This window comes from Oxyura jamaicensis, chromosome 18, assembly GCF_011077185.1.
Source record: "Oxyura jamaicensis isolate SHBP4307 breed ruddy duck chromosome 18, BPBGC_Ojam_1.0, whole genome shotgun sequence".
Classification (NCBI taxonomy): domain Eukaryota; kingdom Metazoa; phylum Chordata; class Aves; order Anseriformes; family Anatidae; genus Oxyura; species Oxyura jamaicensis.
Genome location: NC_048910.1, coordinates 10,308,936 through 10,325,942, shown reverse-complemented (window position 1 = coordinate 10,325,942; position 17,007 = coordinate 10,308,936). Strand labels below are relative to the sequence as shown.

Sequence of the window (17,007 nt, the reverse complement as noted above, 5' to 3'; positions counted from 1 at the left end):
AGGGGGGGGGGGAGAAAAAAAAAAGGAAGGAAGAGGAGGAGTTTTGCTGCACCTGTGCGCGTCATCTCTGTCTAGTAAATGCTTTGGCGTGTTTATTTCATTTTGCATTCTTTCATTATGCATTGCTTATTTCATTACGCACCGTGTATGGCGCTCTGCATTTGTTCGTGCCACGAGGGACCCGCTCTGGAAGGGGCCGGGGGGGGGCCGGCCCCCCCCAGGCGGCGCCCCCCCCCCCCTCGAGCGGGGCCGTGTGGTGTAGGGTGTGGGGGGCGTTTGGGATCGCCACCGAGAAACAGCTTCCCTTGCGCTTCGGGTGAGGAAGGAAATTCATCCCCTTTTTTTGTTACTATTATTTTTAATAAGCATAAATTTAGCATTTAGCTGAAATAGCGTAAGACCAGTAAAAGGCACATCTGGAGTTTTTCTTAAGTACCATTTAAGCTATTGTCTTCTTTCAACGAGATCTGTAATCTTGTGCTCTTGTCTTTCTGCAGGTATTGTTGTTCAGGGATAGACTGTTTTCCTGGAGCCACAGCTCAGTTGGCTGAGGCTCCCCCTTTTTTATCTAAAAAATCAAAACCAAATGTGACATGCAGCTGTCGAGCATAGAGATTGACCCTTAAAAAGAATTGTGAGGTTGATGTCTAGGGAAGAGAGGGAAGCCTTCCTGTTAGCTGATCGTCCTTTTCCCCCTGTAAGAAGCACGAGCATCTGCAGTGTGGAATTAAAGTATGAATGCAGTAGTTTCCTTGAGATGCCCACGAGCAGTTGTGTTTCAGCCGCTTCTCCTATCAGCGCAAGGCCACAGGGAAGTGGCTAAATTCATGGGGACATTTGCAGGTTAAGAATCTTTTCATTTTGTCTATTGCATTTACTCAAATAAATGTCTTGGCAGCCTTTCTCTTTTCCTATTCAGCTTACGTGTTCGTTTTCCTTGCCTGGACTTTTGGGGGAGGCTTTTTCACCCAGCTGTGGTTCTTCACTGTTCAAGTGCTAGTTCCTCGGCGCTCTCAGTCGCGTTACGCAGCCTCACCAGCTTCTTTGGAGATGGCAGATGTAGTACCAAGAAATGAATTAGCATTTTTAAAACAACTCTCCCTCTAACCTAAGCGATATAAATTGAAGGATGGAAGCGCTCCAATGAAGATGCGGAATTGCTATTTTTTTGTTTGTTTGTTTGTTTGGGTTCTCTTTTTTTATTGGTGGATAGAAAATAATTAAAGAAGCAGCAAATGGCCTCAGTGATTGAATTAGATTAAATCAGCTCTGTCAGTTTTCTGTATTTCATTAAAATAGTGAAGTGGGACCGAGGGAAGGGTTCGCTGCTTTAATGCAGCCGCGTAGCATTCAGTAAGGACCTCAGCGGAGCTTCTCCTCTTGTAAGTGCTCTTGAAATCTGCTCCTGAGAGCAAACAGTGGAAGTCCAGGCACTTAACAAAGAGTGTTGCGAGCAGAGGGAAGAAGCACTTTGGTTTTTATGACCTATATGTGACAGCTGCTCTTCTGGATTGTTTCTACAACTCTCCGCCGCCATTTTGCATCATTTTTTGGTTGAAGGTATCTAGAGATGCTGTATGCATTCTCCCACAAGAATTAGTTATTAGCATAAGTTGGTATTTAAGCATTTCATTTTTTTTTTTTTTAATCAAAGAAACATTAATTTTTAAAGTAGGTTCCCTGGGCTTTTACTGGAAGCACTCAAGGCGGTAGGCGGGCTCCCTTCCAAGGCATCGGTTTCAGCGCTGTGCCGGCGGCTCTCCTGCAGGTCCTTGAGCCACTGGTGCCTGCTACAGCCACGGCCCCATGCAGGACCCCAACCCCACTGCTGCAGCCCACCTGCACTGAGCCCGAGGAAGGGGCACGCGGTGGGTTTGGTGCCAGCAGCTGGCTTTACCCCTCTTTTCTTATCGGTTACGCGTGCTCCGATGCTGCTGTCCGCGTATGAGCAGTTTGCTCGGAGTGTTTCAAGCTGAGCTGACGGCAGCGGTGCTGACATTTGAGCAACCTCATGTGTTTCTTCAGTTAGATGAGGCCAGCACTCCAAAAATAGATTTCAATATTAATATGCTGCTGAGGGAGGAAGCTTAAACTGTGTGTTGTCTAAAAGATAACAGAGAAAGCATGTCCTGCTACAGAGCTGCTCCCAGCGTGCAGTCACCAAAAACAGGAGTCTGCTTGTTGGAGAAGCATCGGTAGCTAAAAATCCTGGAATGCAGATAAATTCTTAACATTTAAGACTGTGTTTTGGGTGAAATGTTGAGAAAAGATGCAGTCACTCACCTGTGGCTTGTAGGCATTGCAGCAGGTGGGATACGTGGAGCTGGAAGTGGTGGTGACAGCTCAGTCATCAGGCCTGGTGGAACCCTGCACCCGTTCTGCTGTCGGTGCTGAGCAGCTCACGATTGTATTTCTACCTGCAGGTGAGGAGATGGAGAGGGACGTGCACGGAACCGTGACCCTGAGCTGCTGACAGCAGCCTGCTGGGGGTAAAGGCAGCTGCTCACCAGCTACATCTTGGTGGAACGGGAGGAGCAACTTCAACTACCTTCATTTTTTTCCAAAAGCTTCCATTCAGCACCAGTGCAGCCTAATGAAAAGGTAAGTTAGGAGAATAAGTAGTGCTGGATCCACTCCAGAAGTAAAAGGGGTTGCTCACGGTAAATCGAACAGCCTGGGGTGAGGTGTCTCTTGTTTTTTGATGTGTCGGTCTGGCTGGCTGCCCTCAGCTCACATCTTGGACACGAGAATTATGTTCTGAGATAATTATGTTCTGGGTGGGGATCACTCAGATGGCATCCCGAGGTCTCCCCCAGCCAATGTGCCCAGCTCTCATGTTGGAAATAAGTGCTACCAATTTCTTGATGTAACAGGCATCCAGCATACACACTAGTGGGCATTTTTAGAGATACCGAATGATGCAGCTGCCTGGCTTTTGCTTTTTAAATTATCTTGTTACTTCATGTTAATTTGCTTTTGTTTTGTGTTCCTTTTTCTTTTCTTAAGACTTGAAAAATGGCACCAGATGTTCCGAGAGAAGCAGGAGTATGGAGGCAAACCAGAGCTCTCTTGTTCAAGAACTGGCTTGTTAAATGTAGGACCAAGAAAAGCAGCGTTCAGGTGAGCCGTGTGCTGGCTGTCTGCTGCCTGCCCCTCTGCGGTTGTTCGGCACTGAAGTGGTTCCTGAGTCCAGGGCAATGCTCAGTTTTATTACAATGTTTCTGAAGCTTCCTGGTCTGCTCTGAGTTTTGGGTTGAAATAGACATTTTCATAAAGTATTTCCTGATCCTTTGGCTGGTAATTTGTCCCAAGAATACAAGGCATTATGCAGAATATATCCTTGAATTAATAATGCAGTCACGCTGCATTTTCAAAAACACTTGCACCAGTCCTAGAGATCAGAACTGGCCAGGATAGCAGGACTAGGCCTCTCCAGGTTTTTTGGTTGTAACTGTTTAGCCATTGCATAGGGGATGCGTACGATGAGTTTTGAGGTGAACAAGAGTCAGTACAATGCTTGGCTAATTGTTTAATGGATCGTGGGTTGTTTTGTTTCTTTCCAAAGAGCATAAGCTTGCTGATATTTGAAGCATGCAGAATTATCCCTTTGTACCATAAAATGGCTTCTCAAGTTACCAATGCATGCGATTAAAATCCTGCTTCAGTGCCAGAGAAGGATTTGGCATTGAAATCATTGTTACACTGAGGACATTCAGGGAACTTTTCGAGAACATTCAGGGAACTTTACACTCAAGTAACTAAGCCCACAGTCTCTTCTCTAAGCTTTGTATAACTCGGAGAAATTACTGGTAATTCTTGTTTCTACAACTGCTCTTGGAAGTTTGAACTCGCCTTTTCCTTCTTTGTGCAGGAGATCCTTTTCCCACTCTTCTTCTTGTTTTGGCTCATTCTGATGAGCATGATGCATCCGCACAGGAAGTACGGCGAGATCTCCAACACCAACCTCGGTACCCTGGACACCTCCATGCTGGTGAATTTTGTCGTCGGATACACGCCACCCACCAGAATGGCACGAGAAATCATGAAGAAGGTGGCTTTCGATAACTTCGAAGACGGTACTCGGAACTAAGCAGTTGCTTTTTCTGGATGTATCTCACGCTGTGGCTTGTGTTTAGAGAGGGAGCTCGCTCTTGCTGCTAATGATAAGATAAAAAGTGTTGCTTTTCCATCACAGAGAGAGAACAGACTGTGAAGGCAGATTTTGCCTGGTTGGCAAATGTTCTGGCATTGCCTCCTGCAAGTGGTTCCCATCCTGTTGCAGACAATGAGTGTTTTATGGCTGCAAAAAACGGTTTCAGAGGGCCCAAATGCAGAGCGCAAAAAGCTCCTGAGCCACCCTAGGACTGGTTATACCTGTCCGTGACATCCCAGTGCAAATTCAGGAGATTATGCTGTTCTGCAGATATTTTAGGTTAAGTTTTCTATCCTGTAGCTGCTATCTAAACAACTTTTTGTTAATGATGATTCCAATTAACACTCTCACCTTTTATTTTGAAATGTACATATATATATATATAAATTTAAAGTGCTTTGCACAGCTGACACATCCAGTCGGAACTGATACATCCCAAACCATTCTGATGTATTTTTAGTTTGGTATCTTTCAATCTCTTCCTGGTGGTATTCACACTTCAAAGGTACCGCTAAGAAGCAGCACAGCCTGATGCCTGCGTTTCATTACGGGTATCTTCATCTGCTTTCTGCCTTCACAGTCCATCTCCCTTAAAAACTGCGGCTGTGCTTGGCACGCGGAGAGATGCAGTCCTCTGCTGAAGTCAGTGGCAAAATACCCTCTTGTCTTGCACGTAGCTCTCTGCCCCAGTTAATCTGCCCTTCTTGAAACACGGTGGTACCTGAGGACAAAAAGAATTGAAGGGAAGACTCGGGAGCCTTAAAAAGTAGAATTCGTATTTTCCTTTGAATTGCCTACCCCAGCACTGAGCTACAGTCTTGCAGGTTCCTGTTCAGGAAAACTCTTCCTTAACTAGGACAAAAATACAGTTCTATATATACCCCAAACCAAATAAATCATTAATGATTAGCATGGCTTTTTTTTTTTTAAATAAACAGCGTTGCACATTTTCTTCCTGTTGCACCATTACCTAAGTCAACACGGTAATTTCTTCCATCTCACAGGCATCATCACGGAGGAATATTTAAGCGAAGAGGAGCTGCAGGAGGCCAGTGCTTTCAAACCCTCGAACTTTGTGGGCGTCGTGTTCAACGATGCCATGTCCTACCAGCTGAGGTTCCCCGATACGGTGGCTATGACTTCTGTGTACACGGAATCAAGAGGTAAACATGCCACCCTTATACATACTTCATAAGGGGATGAAATGGGAAATCAGACCCTATTTTTCTCTGTTGAATTGATTGTGTGTGTGTGTGTATGTCATTTTCTGAAGTTGTTCCCACCTCTTACAAGGTGTGGCCTCAAGCTGCACCATCTTTATGTTGGGGCTGGGGCAGCTGCAAGTCCAGCTGCTTGCTCTTCAAAACGCCGTGCTTATTCTGCAGCCAGTTGCTCCAACCTGCGGAAGGGTTGCGAATCGGTGACGTACTGGAGCTCGGGATTTACGGCTCTGCAAGCCTGCATCGATGCGGCAATTATACAGGTCAGTCCAAACAGACAACGCGACGAAACCGCTGGGGTTCGGCTCCATGAGCTGCCTGGTCCTGGGTGGTTTTGTGACGTTGTATATTAACTGTACAACGCCATTCTGAAAATTAGCTTGAATCCAATGAGCTGGCAGACTGCTTCACGTGTTTTGCCATATTTTATACAGAAATGTTCTTGTCCAGCTGAATAACACCGGTGTTTGTCCTTGTGTCCAGATGACCCCAATCCATCAGAACGGGCCTTAACTGCAGGGCTTGGCGGCAGGCACCTGTGAGTGCCTCAGAGCAGGGTTGTGAAACAAACCACAGCATTAAAACAGCTTTTCCTTTTCCTCGCAGTTGAGGACCAATCAATCTGTTTGGGAGCAGCTGGAACTGACGAGAGCAACAGTTATGGGAGAGGCTGCTGTGGTGGAAATCGACAACTTTCCTCGCGCCATCATTTTAATTTACCTAGTAATTGCTTTCTCGCCATTTGGATATTATTTGGCAATTCATATTGTGGCAGAAAAGGAGAGGAAGCTAAAAGAATTCTTAAAAATATTGGGACTTCATGATACTGCCTTTTGGTACGTGAGTATTTGGTATAGACCATTCTTTAAAGAAGAAATACAAAAAATAACACTTTTTGGTAAAACTCCTGCTATCCTATCCTCAGTTTACCAATTGTATTCACTTAATCAAATTAATATTGCAGCAGCTTAAAGGTGAGGTGCTCTGCAAAGTCTTACATAGAGATACGGTATCATAAAAACAGGAATGTTTCAGTAAATAAATACCAGAGTAATGCAGCCACATTTGTCCATACCAAGTAGCGCCAGATTTGGAGGGATTAAAGGAGTTGCAGCATGGTGTTTTTATGTAGTTTGCTTTTATCGTTGTCAGCACTTTGGCTCAGTAACTCCTTTCCTGGAGGATCAACAGGTAACACGCAGTCTTTCTTCAGAGCCTATCAGCAGCATTTCCCCAACACATAATTAAGCCAATCTAACTCTATAATTTTAACGTGCCACGAAGAGCAGTCTAAACAACAAGTTTTAATTTGCTTTCTTACTGTGAGAAAAATTGTCCTACGCAGCACAAAGAAGTTGGCTTTTTTTTTTTTTTTTTTTTTTTTCCAAATAAGAGGACGTACTAATTCAAAAACATTGATAATTGTAGTGATAAAGAGGGGTTAGCTTTCTGCTTCCCAGCAGTTGCCTACAGCGGTTTAGCATCATGCCCCGCTGCACCATAACAGCCAGCTGCGGCTGTCTTTTTTTCCTCCCGGTTGTTTTTGTTGTGTTCCTGTACCAAAGCCCTTTCCTGACGTTCAGTTCTGTTTTTCTGCGGTGCCTCCTTGGTGACAAACCTCATTTCCCACGGGTCAGATCCTTTGTGGCCGTGCTGGTTGGCTGCGGTAGCAGGCTACACGTGTCGCACTTGAGCACTGCGGGTGTTGAGAAAAGTGTTTTACCTTTCTGCTTCAGGGACTCCCTGGGTGAAATGGGTGTGATCTGGTAATGCAGCTTCCGTAGGCTACTGGAAACAAAAATCAGAAACGTGTTTGGGAGGAAATGTATTATTTTTACTGCCTGCGTACAAACTGCATCTGTTTGCTGAGGCCAGAGTTGCTCACAGCCTTGCAATACCGCTGTCAAAAAGGGAAGGATTTTATTACCTGCCGCAGCTACTGGAATGACTAGTGTGTTAAATTTTAAATAGAATTTCTTTAATTATTGAAACCTACTGCTCAGTTACCCTCTTTTGGTTAAACTAGGAAATTAATCATGCAAGTTCAAAAAAAAAAAAAAAAAAAAAAAACTAAAAATCATGAATCATCCAATTGTTCATCTTTTGGAAGCAGCGGGTGCTGATGTCTGTGTCCTGATGCTCAGAACAGTCCTAGGGACATTTACAAGAGCCCTTTTCATTTAGGGGCTCTTGTTTTGTTGCAAGCCTGGCCTGTGGTGCAGCTTCCCGGAATGTGAAAGAATTGTAGTTTTAGCTGGCTTTGCATGTGAGTAGTTCAGGCTGTGAATTCATTCACTGCTTTCTGTTCCTTTTTTCCCCTCTTGCTCATAGGCTTTCCTGGGTGCTTCTGTACACGAGTCTGATCTTTGTCATGTCCATTCTCATGGCGGTGATTGCAACGGCCTCATCTCTCTTTCCCCAGAGCAGTGCCTTTGTGATATTTCTCCTTTTTTTCCTGTATGGCATCTCTTCAGTAAGTATGCCTGGTCCTGCTGAATTCGGCCATCCCATCCACAGGTTTTATCCCCTCTGATCTTGTTCTCTCTACTAAACAGTCTGGAACAAATGTCACTTCCTTAGGGCAAGTGTAATGTTAAAGTCCTAGTTAATAGATAATTGATTTCTACAACAAATTGCATGGCTGAGTTCATAAACAAATATTTTTGCATTGGTTGCTTACGATCTGTCACTTAAAAAAAAGGGATTACTAACTGGAATGTACACACACTCAGAAGTGTGGCTCCTTATTTCTCTTATTTCAGTTTTTTTCTGTGCCATCACTTGGCATCTTTGGGAAATCTATTGGTCATGATGGTCAGTTTTTAAAGGAACTTGGGTAAATGTTGTAGTGACTATACCAGGAAAATTATTTGATTAGCAGAAGCAAAATGAAGCTATGGTCTTTCTAATTTTATTTTCTATACCTTGTATTAATATATTTTTTTAACATATTGCTCCTTTCTTTTTTGACCTGTTCTTAGGTATTCTTTGCACTTATGTTGACACCTCTATTTAAAAAGTCAAAGCACGTGGGTATAGTTGAGTTCTTGGCCACGCTGGCTTTTGGATTTGTGGGCCTGAATATCGTCCTGCTGGAAGACTTCCCCAAGTCTTTCGTGTGGGTTCTCAGCCCCCTGTGCCAGTGCAGCTTCTTGATTGGTGTCGCACAGGTAAAGGATCTTCTGCTCGGACTGCAGCTTCATAGCAGTCATTTGTCTTGCATCATTTTCAATAGGTAGAGATAGAAATATTCTTAAATAGTTGATTTTTTTTTTTTACCTATTCATTTAATAAGCAGATGGTTGGGAAAAATGCATGTCTTAATAGCTTCCCGTGGCAATTCTAATATCTAGTAAAATCCAGTGCACCATCAAGCAACTTTATGTTGGTTGCTGAGATCTTAGTCACTTTTTTTTTTTTTCTGTTGCTACATTCTGCACCCTTCTTGTGGTGCCTTGCCAAGCTGGTACGATGTGGGCGTGTAACATCTCGGTCCATGCATGTTTGTTGGCAGGTCATGCATCTGGAAGATTATGAAGATGGTGCAACATTCTCAAATCTAAGTCACGGTCCTTACCCACTCTTTATCTCACTTATCTTACTGGTTCTGGATAGCATATTTTATCTGCTTGTAGCTGTCTACCTTGATCAGGTTATTCCAGGTATGTTCATGGGAGAAATTGAACTGAACTGTGCTAATGTCATGAATTCCCAAAGTACTGAGCCCTCGGGTTGAAACCTCTGGTGGAGCTGGGTGGCATTTCTGAAGTCTTGGGTCCTTTACTCCTGCCCACTGCATTCCGCACTGTTTGTGTGCAGTTTGGCTTGATTCTAGCTGTGGAGAAAGGAGATGGTGCTGTTCTTTGCAAGTAAAGTTTAAACAGTGACTTGGGATACTTTTAGCTGAAGTAATTTATATTCTGTGAAAACTGGGAGACGGAAGGAGGGAGTATTAGCATGCTTAGAATTGATGGTCTTTAAGTATGTCAGCTAAACCTTGTCTCCATCTTTCTAAAAGGCTTCCTTAATAGGCTAGCTTGGGTCTCAGCCTTTGCAATTTATTCTAACGGGATAAAAAAAAATAAAGACCACTTTGCCTGTTCCAGACCTTTCCTTGTGACAGCAGTAATTGAACATGAAACATAGAATGAAGTTGTTCCTCATGTGACTAATGCCTGTGTTAAGCCCTTCCGCTGTCTTTGCCTGTGATCTCCATTGCTTTCTAGTGCATGAAGTTAAGTTACCGTACCTTCAGTGCTGGAGATTTTTCTCAGATAAAAAGAGATTTGCACATCTATTTAAATACTTAACAAATCCAGGACCTGCTAGCAGCACTGATGGAAATCATGGCTTAAATACAGATAATGTAAACTTGGCTGGTGAAGTCCCTCCAGAATTTGGATGTGGGCTGGCTCCTAAACTTTTAGCAGGATAGTTCATAGCTTTTATAGCCAAATCCCAAAAGCTGAGGAATATTTACAGTTATTGTTAAGAAGTTTTCTTTTTTCCTGTATTACCTAGGGGAGTTTGGACTACGCCGATCATCATTTTTCTTTATGAAGCCATCGTTCTGGTCAAAGCACAGAAAAAATTACAAGGAACTGTACGAGAGCAGCATCAATGGCAATTTAAGTTGCAGTGAGATGGTTGAACCTGTGCCTTCCGAATTTCAGGGAAAGGAAGCCATCAGGTATGATTCCTGCCCCACGTGCAGTTTAGCAGATCACCTGAGTCTCTAATGTTTAATGTGTAATTTCAAAACTACTTCTGCTGATCTGCTGATTCAAATAGCATATGGTATGCACTGCAGAGAGTTCTCCGCACACGCAGCACAGAAAGTTTCCATATTCAGTGAAGCCCCACCATCAACTATATGGATGCTCTCCAAGGGTAAATCACTGGGCTTAAAGAAAGGGTTTGTTTGTGTATTGTATTCCTTCAGCTGGAGTCCTCTCAAAAACGGCCGGTTTTCCATTCCTTCAGCCTCACTGAGGCCGCGAGAGGCGTAAGTGATTGCAGATGCTGAAACGCCTACTCTGCTGGGAGAGTTTATTTTCTGGTAACGCACATTTGAGGAGAGAGAGCTGAATTCTAGGTTTCTGTGAAGGCTGTTATGTTCTCCATAGACAAGAGGGGAACTTCATGGTGGTTTTACCTAGCAGTCATTGGCAAGAGGGTAAAACAAAACTGCAAAATAGATGTGCTTAGTCTCATCATTCACTCTTCATTTTGCATTGCCTGTTGTCTTGCACCCGGACTGTCTTGTGTTTTTAGTGTTTCTCAGATATTATTTTGTGAATCTTCCCTTTTGTTTTTGTTTTCATCACTGTCCAAATGCATAGCCTCATGTGAGCTGAGAAACTCTGTTTTCACTCCTCTTTTATGGCGCCACTAGTCTCAAATGAGTATTTGAGCTTAGTGACTAGAATGAGTCTTGCTGTCCATGCTGTCCATGTCTCTTTGGGTGTCTGTCATGGGTTGAAGTTTTAATGGAAATGTTCACATGAGGATGCTGTGGTCATTTTTTGCCTTATTCATCCTTCCTGGACTCTTTCCATAGTGTCTCTCTACCAGCTCGCCATCATTCTCCCATTGTCTTTGAACATACAGGTTTTGTTGTCTTTCGTACCCTGTTCCTCATCCCATTTTTCATACTTGTAATTTCCTTCCCGACCTCATTTGCAAGGTGGTCAGGCTTCCAAAACCCATCCTTTATGTTGTGCCTTCAGGTAAACTGGTGGTTGGTTTTGATGGTATTGTTTTTTTGTTTTGAAATGCAGTAGGGCTTGAAGGAAGGCTTTTACCTCTCAGAGAGAAAATACCTGTTTTCTTTTGCTTAATTTTGATGGAGAACTGCCAGTAATCGTGTCTTTGGAGTCTTGTCGTACTAATATGTCTTTTCCACATTGTGTCTGTTGAATCTTCTGTCAGATTGTGAATTTACTGGGGAGTAGCCGTGCCCTTCTCTAACTTGGGAAGCCTCTAGTGCATTATTCTACTGTGTGAAAGAAACACAGACGTGAAATAATTCAGTCTGTCATCATAGGAAATGCCTAAGAAGGCAACAAGAAAAAGTTTTCTGATACCAGGGTGGAGATGATTAAGTTCTGTGGCAGGATGTCCTGTCTCTTGCATTGCCTCTATGGCTCGTAGATGTGTTTTGTGCCACTTTAGCACAGTCATCTTGCTGTGACTGTTGCAGTGTGTTGAACATTCAAAATGACATATAAAGATCCTAAAATAGCTTATAAAATGACATGTCTTCTTTCAGAATCAGCTGTGTTCAGAAAACATTCAGGAAAAAGGGGGAAACTGTGGAGGCTCTCAGAAGTAAGAACATTTTAGCTTTTAAGCTGCTTATCAGATGCAGAGGAGCAGTAGTAGCTGGATTGTTGAGTGATTTTTTTGTGTTTCAGCTTGAGCTTTTGGGTTTCTTTTACCGGGGTGGGACTTGAGCATGAATGCCGGATGCGCTTGTGTGTGCCTTCTCTCACCGCTTTGGCAGTGATCTCTAAACCGGTGCCCCAGTAGAGGAGCTCTTCCCTTACTAAAGAAAGCCTGGTGACACCGTCCCTGTCACTTCTCCTCCTTCCCTGTCGTCAGGCGGCACGATGTGCCTGCCCCATCTCCCCGGCCCTCTCCTTGCCCCATGACGCGAAGCCCCATGCCACTCATGGCTGCAGCCACCCCGCTGGTAGGCCACAGCACAGCACAGAGGCCAGGTGTTCCTCCCAGCGGAGCGCAAGGCTTACCCCATATGTCATTTTTTGAGTTCATCTCTCTGGCACAAACCCACTCAGGGTGCCACAAGCTCATCACCGACCTCTCCTCTCTCTCTTGTCCACCTCATTGGCTAGACTTGTCCTTCGACATCTACGAAGGCCAGATCACAGCTCTGCTCGGGCACAGCGGGACTGGGAAGACGACGCTGATGAACATCCTCTGTGGGCTGTGTCCACCGACGGATGGTGAGGCTTCCTGCTGCCGGGAGCTTTGGCCACCCTGCTTTTGAAAACCGTTATCCCTTCTGATTATCTCAAGATGCACCAACTTTTTTTCTGGATAATTTCTGAAAGAGTCCACTTGAAATTCACGCCCCTCTTTAACTACCCAGGCTAGCCAGCTTTCTGGCTGCCTATAAAAGAAAGCAAAAAAATATAAGTTGATTGTTTTGGGCTTTTTTCAGGGTTTGTCTCTGTCTACGGGCACCGAGTCTCTGAAATTGATGAAATGCTTGAAGTGCGGCGAATAGCAGGCGTGTGCCCTCAGTCTGATATCCACTTCGACATATTAACCGTGGAGGAGAATCTCTCCCTGTTTGCTGCGATTAAAGGAATACCTCAGAATGACTTGATACAAGAGGTAAGCCACTTGGACACAACACAGTCTTATATGTCCATTTTTAACCTATAACCCTACGTTGCTCAGATGCTTCCTGAGGCAGGTTTGGAGGGGAATATTACTTTACAGTACAGCAGATGGAGGCAGAGTACAGGCAGACATTTTCACAAGGATGAACTATTTGTTTTTGTTTGTAGGAAACTAAAATGCATACGAAATATATAAGTCTTAGCATTAATTTGAATGCTAAAAATTGCAATCTGGTTTAAAATAGCCTTTTTAAAAAAATAATAAATCTGTTTCTTACGTTTAAAGGTGCAGAAGGTGTTGTTGGATCTGGATATGCAGCCTATCAAAGACAATCAAGCGAAGAAGTTAAGTGGGGGGCAGAAGAGGCGGCTGTCGGTTGGAGTTGCTGTCCTTGGGAACCCAAAGGTGAGGGTGACAGAAGCGCTCCCAGCTTTGTGTTACTAACATACCTAAGTGATGATGTCTCTTGTCCAAACCAACTAATGCATTTAACATTTAAGATGCATAAGTTGATACTGTGAGCAACCGTTACTTTTTTTTCCCCCTTATTTTTAGTTTTAAACAATTGAAGTAATTTTGGTTCAGTAGTCCAATCTCCATGCTTGAAGGTGTTAATGCCTTGGGTGATGGTAGTAGCAGTGGATTTGATCTCTTTATGAAATAAAGAACTGAGAAGCTTTATATTGTTCCTGGCAGGTAGTGTTTAGCCCCTAACAGTGAAGCTGAGCAAGACTTTCCCTGCAAGCAGCATGAGCCCTTGGCTTGGGAGCAGAGCCACAGAGCTCTCTTCTGTTACAAACCTGTTATTTCTGCCCTGTAGGAACTGGGGCTGTTTTTAGATAGGTATTAAAAAAGGATACATCTAACACTTCACTGGGATTTTAAAAGCATATATTTAAGCATTCCTTAATAGACAGAGTCAATGCATAGCTAAATGTAATTGCAGTTGAAATAGAAAAACAGATTATGGCATTAACGTACTGAATGATTTTTCCATTTGTCACAGCAGCAGATATGTTTATTCAAAACAAAGCGAAGATGTGATGTCTCCTGTGTGTTTTGAGCAAATAACTAGCAGGCTTCAAACCAAAAACCTGTGTCTGTCATTTAGATAGTATTTCTGAGGCCTCACCTTGCACACAGATACGGCTTTGCAAACACTTCTTTTGCACAAAGGTTTTGCTGCTGGATGAGCCGACTGCAGGCATGGATCCGTGTTCGCGGCACATCGTCTGGAACCTCCTGAAAAACAGAAAAGCGAATCGCGTGACGGTTTTCAGCACTCACTTCATGGACGAGGCAGATATCCTTGCTGGTGAGCACTGCTGCGGTCCCATCCGCAAGCGATGGTTGTGTTACTAAGCCCTGAGTGGTGCTTCTGCAGCCAGGGAGGCAATGTTACTAGCTTACCTGGGTTCTGGAGCCTGTTGGCGGTCCTCTTGCTCAAAAGGCCTTCTTGATTTCTGTTTCTAGATCGTAAAGCTGTGATTTCTCAAGGGATGTTAAAATGCCTTGGATCTTCTCTGTTTCTGAAAACCAAATGGGGAATTGGCTACCGCTTGAGGTATTCTTTTTGTGTGACTTCATCTGTCTTTGTTTTCTATGCATATCAGTAAGACAGCACCCCCACCCCAAGAAGGAACCTCTTATCATCTTCCGAATGCTTGGTGCTCTGAAGGCTAATATTTTGGATCTAGGCATCAGGACAAAAGCTGCCTTTTAAAAACCAATTTCTTGTGTGTTTTCATAGCATGCACATTGATGCCTATTGCAACACAGAAGCTACAACCTCGCTGATCAGACAGCACGTACCCACAGCCAGCCTGCTCCAAGAGACCGACCAGCAGCTCGTGTACACCCTGCCGCTCAAGGACATGGACAAGTTCGCAGGTATTGGTGCGGGGTGGGATGGCCGTCGGAGGGAAATCCATCAAGCATGGCTGTAGCCTGCAGTACTTGTCAAACTGTCCTTTCTGCATTTGTGCATTTATACATGCTCCTTGTTGGGCTGTGGTTTGGCTCAAGATCAGTCAGCAAGATCTTTGCTTTAGCTCTCATCAGCTCCTCAGGCGAGTGAGGACCTTGTTGCGTTCCTCAAGGGGCAGTGGTGCAGATGCTGGGGAGATTCCTGTAGCAGAAATGTGAAAGGACCCTGTTGTCCAAGAGTCCTGTTGTCTGGCACAAGCATCTTCTTACTGCAGAGCATTTCAGTGACCAGAGCAGGCCTCTAGCAGGAAGCCAAAAAGTCCTACAATAATCCCCCTTGTTGTGAGCCACAAAGAGCATTGTGGCCCTGCGCTAAAATTCACTGGTGAGAGAGTGTGGAACAAATGTGTTAGTTTCACTAGATGGCAGCAATTATCTGAATTTAATTGTACACAGCGCTCCTTGTTTGTTTCCCAGCAGAAAATGGAAGAAACAGTGTGCCCTTTTCACTATTGGAAAAGCTGAAGGGGAATCAATATGGATGTGATTGCAGCTCATATTTCATAAATGCCCTTTTCCCGTTACATTTAACCAGTTAATAATTTATTAGCTTTACCTTTAGCAGTCACTGTGCATACTTTTGAAAAAGAAGCGTCTTTATGCAAGATTGATTCAATTCCCCCCAAACTGTTGTAAGGAGAAGCTGAAGTTAGGATGCGCATCTGCAACGGAGGCAGGAGCAACTGGGGGAGACCTGTCCAGCGTTGTTGGGTGTCCAGCAGCTCTTCCCATTTTATGAGTTTGGGTTTACCTTCAGTGTGCCATTGGCTCTGAAGTTCCTTGTTTTGTCAAGTGCTTCGCTTCATATAACTGGCAAGAGCCTGGTAGTGGTTTTTACCCTGAGGCACTAATAAGCACTCTCTCTGTGAACATAATTTTGTTCTCCATGCTAAGCATGTCATCCAGGATCCCCTGCCTAATTAAGCTGACTTTACAGATCTGGGTGACTTTTTTTTTTTTTTTTTGAATGTGCAATTATTCAGTGTTTTTTTTGGTAAAATCTCTTGGTGCTTGGGCACGGATCTAGGTGAGATGAGCTGTCCTGCAGTGTTGTGCCCAGGAGAGGGGGTCTTGGAGCCAGCCAGGAGACAGTTCTGAGCTCAAGAGGATGCTAATTTCTTGCACCACACACCACGTTTTCCCTACCTAACCACATAGGATGAAAAGTGCTGTGCTAAAATGAGCCTGTCCCCACCTTGGTTCTTGTGCCATGACCTGTGTCTTCAAGACGAGGTAGCCACATCTACACGCTATGGTCTGAAGGCCTTAGTGAAGCAGAGTGCTTCTGGCTTGCTTGAAGATCTCTCAGGAAGACAATGTAATCCTGTCCCAGACCAACCAGTGTGCTTCACTTCTGTCTGCAGGCTTGTTTTCTGATCTCGACACCCATTCCCATTTGGGCGTTATTACTTACGGCGTTTCCATGACGACTCTGGAGGATGTCTACCTGAAGCTGGAAGTTGAGGCAGAAATTGATCAAGCAGGTGGGACAGCCCATGGTGTTTCCTGTTCTCCCTTGTATTTGGTTTAGTACGAGGTACAGTAGATGTTGCTAGGAGGTTTGCTGTGGAGGTAAGAATTAAAACCCTTCGCGGAGCGCTGTGTCTGGCAGCACAGGGCTCCTCAGGCCTCACATTATCCCAGGTTTTTGAAATATTTATCAGGAAAAACACACACAAGCAGTGGGCTGGGTGGGGAGAAATTCTGGGAGGATCAAAAGAAAAGGTTTTTCCTGGCTGTCTCTGCAGCGATTTAATTTTCATACAGTGTACTTACATCTCACTTCTTTGCTTCACAGCTGCACTTCTTATGTCTATCTTATTATAATGTGCTCCATTTACCTCATGGAGCTTGCTTTCAAAAAATTCATGATATAAAACTTATTTCCAGCCCTCTAGCTGAGCCATAATATTAGTAGCCTACACCTAAGGCTGAAGCTGAGCTTGTCTTTCTCCCCTTCCTTTAAATTTCATCCAGATGAAAAGCTGGGACTGCTGACTGTTACTCCAGAGCTGATCGGATCTTCTGATGTCAGCTGTGAAGGGCTGAAGCTGCCTTTATCTTCTTAGAGCTTTTTGCAATGCAGAGTAGTAAACTATCCATGCTGCGAAGTTTTTAAGTGGGTGTAAGGGGGTTTAACAGCTGAGTGTGCTGAGGCTGAGTAATGCAGGTATGTGCCTGTGCTGATGTAGTGGAGCTGGGGCAAGGCTGCACCGACTGAGTTTTTGTAGACTATCGGTTTTGTTCTCCCCAGGGAAGAAATCTGTATCATCTGCC

At 44.2% G+C, this 17,007-nt stretch overlaps 1 protein-coding gene across 1 annotated transcript in view; it reads left to right on the top strand.

The window, feature by feature from the left end:
- The first annotated feature begins 2,423 nt into the window (after positions 1 to 2,423).
- ABCA5 (ATP binding cassette subfamily A member 5) overlaps positions 2,424 to 17,007 on the top strand; it is a 29,210-nt gene continuing 14,626 nt past the window's right edge. The window contains exons 1-18 of the mRNA XM_035342179.1: positions 2,424 to 2,601; positions 3,007 to 3,120; positions 3,872 to 4,076; positions 5,158 to 5,316; positions 5,539 to 5,636; positions 5,980 to 6,209; positions 7,705 to 7,846; positions 8,355 to 8,543; positions 8,888 to 9,035; positions 9,895 to 10,063; positions 11,645 to 11,703; positions 12,231 to 12,341; positions 12,560 to 12,735; positions 13,030 to 13,149; positions 13,921 to 14,059; positions 14,218 to 14,308; positions 14,495 to 14,634; positions 16,095 to 16,214. Of these exons, the coding sequence (XP_035198070.1) occupies positions 3,016 to 3,120; positions 3,872 to 4,076; positions 5,158 to 5,316; positions 5,539 to 5,636; positions 5,980 to 6,209; positions 7,705 to 7,846; positions 8,355 to 8,543; positions 8,888 to 9,035; positions 9,895 to 10,063; positions 11,645 to 11,703; positions 12,231 to 12,341; positions 12,560 to 12,735; positions 13,030 to 13,149; positions 13,921 to 14,059; positions 14,218 to 14,308; positions 14,495 to 14,634; positions 16,095 to 16,214 (2,401 nt within the window). The 5' untranslated portion in view covers positions 2,424 to 2,601; positions 3,007 to 3,015. The remainder of the gene's footprint in view (positions 2,602 to 3,006; positions 3,121 to 3,871; positions 4,077 to 5,157; positions 5,317 to 5,538; positions 5,637 to 5,979; positions 6,210 to 7,704; positions 7,847 to 8,354; positions 8,544 to 8,887; positions 9,036 to 9,894; positions 10,064 to 11,644; positions 11,704 to 12,230; positions 12,342 to 12,559; positions 12,736 to 13,029; positions 13,150 to 13,920; positions 14,060 to 14,217; positions 14,309 to 14,494; positions 14,635 to 16,094; positions 16,215 to 17,007) is intronic.